General features: G+C 49.7%; 1 protein-coding gene across 1 annotated transcript; it reads left to right on the top strand.

The window, feature by feature from the left end:
* Nucleotides 1-381: 381 nt before the first annotated feature.
* LOC135406370 (olfactory receptor 14J1-like) lies at nucleotides 382-1,580 on the top strand. Its single transcript, XM_064640773.1, has one exon. It carries the CDS (start codon nucleotides 382-384, stop codon nucleotides 1,351-1,353), a length of 972 nt encoding a protein of 323 aa, XP_064496843.1. The 3' UTR covers nucleotides 1,354-1,580.
* Nucleotides 1,581-3,280: the final 1,700 nt, after the last annotated feature.

Genomic DNA, 3,280 nt, shown 5'->3' with positions numbered 1-3,280 from the left:
CTTCTGAAACTGCCTTCTGCTCTCTTGGTTATTCTGGAAGTGCAGATGCTGACAAGTCCTTTGGCACTGGGAGCAGTTTAATCTGACACAGCTGAACACCAGGACAGGCCCCTGTGCCCACCATGCCCATGACCCCACCATTGCAGAGCAGAGCTGACCCCTCACAGCCAGTGGGCAGAGGGTCTGCTCCACATGGAAGATGTGGTGAGCCCCAAGCAGGGCTCCAGCCATGGAGCTGAAGGAGAGACTCCTAGAAAAGGAAAACCAGTGGAGCAGTGAGAGAGGTGTTGGAAAGCAGCTTTGAATTTTTATAGAATGTTCTGCCCTAACTTGTCACTGTTATTTCCTACTTGAACAGGGCCCCACATCTAGAGGCAACAAATGTCCAACAGCAGCTCCCTGGCCCAGTTCCTCCTCCTGGCATTGGCAGACAAGCGGGAGCTGCAGCTCCTGCACTTCTGGCTCTTCCTGGCCATCTCCCTGGCTGCCCTCCTGGCCAATGGCCTCATCCTCAGCGCCGTAGCCTGCGACCACCACCTGCACACCCCCATGGGCTTCTTCCTGCTCAACCTCTCCCTCACAGACCTGGGCTGCATCTGCACCACTGTCCCCAAAGCCATGCACAATTCCCTCTGGGGCACCACAACCATCTCCTATACGGGATGTGCTGCACAGCTCTTTTTCTTTGTCTTCTTCATGTCAGCAGAGTTTTCCCTCCTCACCATCATGTGCTACGACCGCTACGTTGCCATCTGCAAACCCCTGCACTACGGGACCCTCCTGGGCAGCAGAGCTTGTGCCCACATGGCAGCAGCTGCCTGGGCCACTGGGTTTCTCAATGCTCTGCTGAACACAGCCAATATCTTTTCCCTGCCCCTGTGCCAAGGCAATGCCCTGGGCCAGTTCTTCTGTGAACTCCCACACATCCTCAAGCTCTCCTGCTCACACTCAGGCTACCTCAGGGAAATTGGCTTTCTTGTGGTTACTGCCTGTTTAGCATTTGGTTGTTTCATTTTCATTGTTTTCTCCTATGTGCAGATCTTCAGGGCTGTGCTGAGGATCCCCTCTCAGCAGGGACGGCACAAAGCCTTTTCCACGTGCCTCCCTCACCTGGCTGTGGTCTCTCTGTTTATCAGCACTGCCACATTTGCCCACCTGAAGTCCCCCTCCATCTCCTCCCCATCTCTGGACCTGGTGGTATCAGTTCTGTACTCGGTGGTTCCTCCAGCACTGAACCCCCTCATCTACAGCCTCAGGAACCAGGAGCTCAAGGATGCCCTGAGGAAACTCATGACTGGGTGTTTTTCAGAAGCAATAAACTCTCCTTCTTCTGCATGTTATGGACCTCATTAAGGACCAATCCTGTTATGTACTTCAGTAAAGGCCCACTATATCTTCTCTATTTTTTGCTCCTGGTAGAGGTGTTTTTTTTGTGAGAATTTGTTCACACCAGAAAATCTTTATATATATAAATATATATATATATGTAAAGAGATATATAATTTTCAATTCAGTGTTTGCCTTTCTAGCCTGGTCCACAGGCTGTACAAATTGGCAATTGTACTCACTGTCTGCTTAAACCAAATAAAAACTCTGCATTGACTTGTTTGCCTGACATCTTTCCTCTCTGACTTCTCTGCAGCTGCAGGGTCAGGGCCTCTGTGCAGAGCTGGGCCAGAAAAGAGTCCCAGCAGAGCAGCACTGCCAGGGAGCAGCAGCCCTTCTCCTGCCTGGCCTCCTCTCCCTTCCCTTCCACACTGTCCTGCAGAGCCCTGTGTTGTTGGAGGCCTCAGTGCTCTGGCAGTGGGTCCCAGTCCTGCTGCAGGACTGTCCAGGGACTGCAGGCAGGGACAGCCACGGGCACTGCTGGCACAGAGCTGACCTCTGCAGCAGCACTGCCATCCTGCAGGGGCATCTCCTCAGGCCAGGGCCTCAAAGCTTCCATCTGCTTTCCACTTTGCTCTCCAGGATGTGCCCAACACAACGCCCTGCAGAGGAAAACAGCAGTGACCAGCACAAGGGGGGGAGTGCTCAGGGTGGGGGCACCCAGCAGTGCCCTGGCACAGCCAGCGCCGCTCCCAGCACTGGCCTCTCACCCCAGACCATTGGGCTTGTTCTGCCCTCCAAGGAGGGACAGCAAATGACCAGCTCAGGAGTCCATGTTTGCACTGCATGGACAAGACATGCCCCTGTGTCACGGCTTGGGGCTGGGGGGTGGAAGGCTCAGACAAAGTTGATGCAGAAGCCGTCTCATTGAGTTACGAGGGGCAGAAAGGACCCCCTTGCTTTCCAAATTCTTTCTCAGAGAGGAGCCTGGGGGTGGCTGGATCCAGTCTCAGGCTCAGAGTTTGGTTTAAACTGAAGGAATTATAGAGGTGTGATTCAATCACATTGTCCTGCAGGTTTTAGTGATGGCAAATCAGAAATATTTCTATAAAATGAATTATTTATTATTACAAATGAACAGAAAATTGATCAGACAAGAGAACAGATGAAGGACCTCAACTAGAATTATTTCCTGCACAGTATAAAAGCCAAAAACTCCTAGCAGTGTGTGTAAGATTGGACAGTGCAGTCTATCAAAATCATTCTATTAAAGCAATTATCTCAAAGCCAGAAAAAAGAAACAATCTTGAAGCAGAGATTGAGGTAACTCACCCCACAACGACAGGGGGTAGTTCTCTCTCTTTCAGTGACCCTGAAGAGCTGACCATGAACCCCTGGGCAGTGACCATGAAGAGCTGTCCCTGCTTCATGGCAGAAGCTCCACACATTTCAAGGAAGTCTGGGGAAGAATCTGTCACAGGATAGTTGTGGCAGGAAAATGGACACATTTCGAACAATCCATATTTTAAGAAGCACTAGGCCTTGCTTGACATGACTTTGGAGGTTGCAAACTGTGTGAAAGCTCTGTGTTTATACTTACAAACTCTGTGAAACTATGCCATGTTTATATTTGTTAGCTATATGTTTGTAGTTATAGGTATGAGAAAATCCTGTGTTTATAGTTGAAAGTTTTGGGAAAACTGGAGATAAAGAGACACCTGCAAAATCTTGGAAAGTCCCTAAAGGTGGATTGATAGGAGGGACTTTGGGTGGCACATATGATGTCAGGTCACGTGGACAGAGCACCAGAACCAATGAACTGAAGGCATGAGACGCGTGCACAGACTGAGCTATCCAATCACCTTGTTGTAAGCATGTACCTGGAAAAAACTAAACTGTATAAAAGTTAACTCATTTAAATAATAAATTGAACATTGCCTGATCATATTGATCA

Source organism: Pseudopipra pipra, chromosome W, assembly GCF_036250125.1.
Source record: "Pseudopipra pipra isolate bDixPip1 chromosome W, bDixPip1.hap1, whole genome shotgun sequence".
NCBI classification, from domain to species: domain Eukaryota; kingdom Metazoa; phylum Chordata; class Aves; order Passeriformes; family Pipridae; genus Pseudopipra; species Pseudopipra pipra.
Note: the sequence above shows the minus strand (reverse complement) of the source record. Positions and strands in the feature narration are given on the sequence as shown.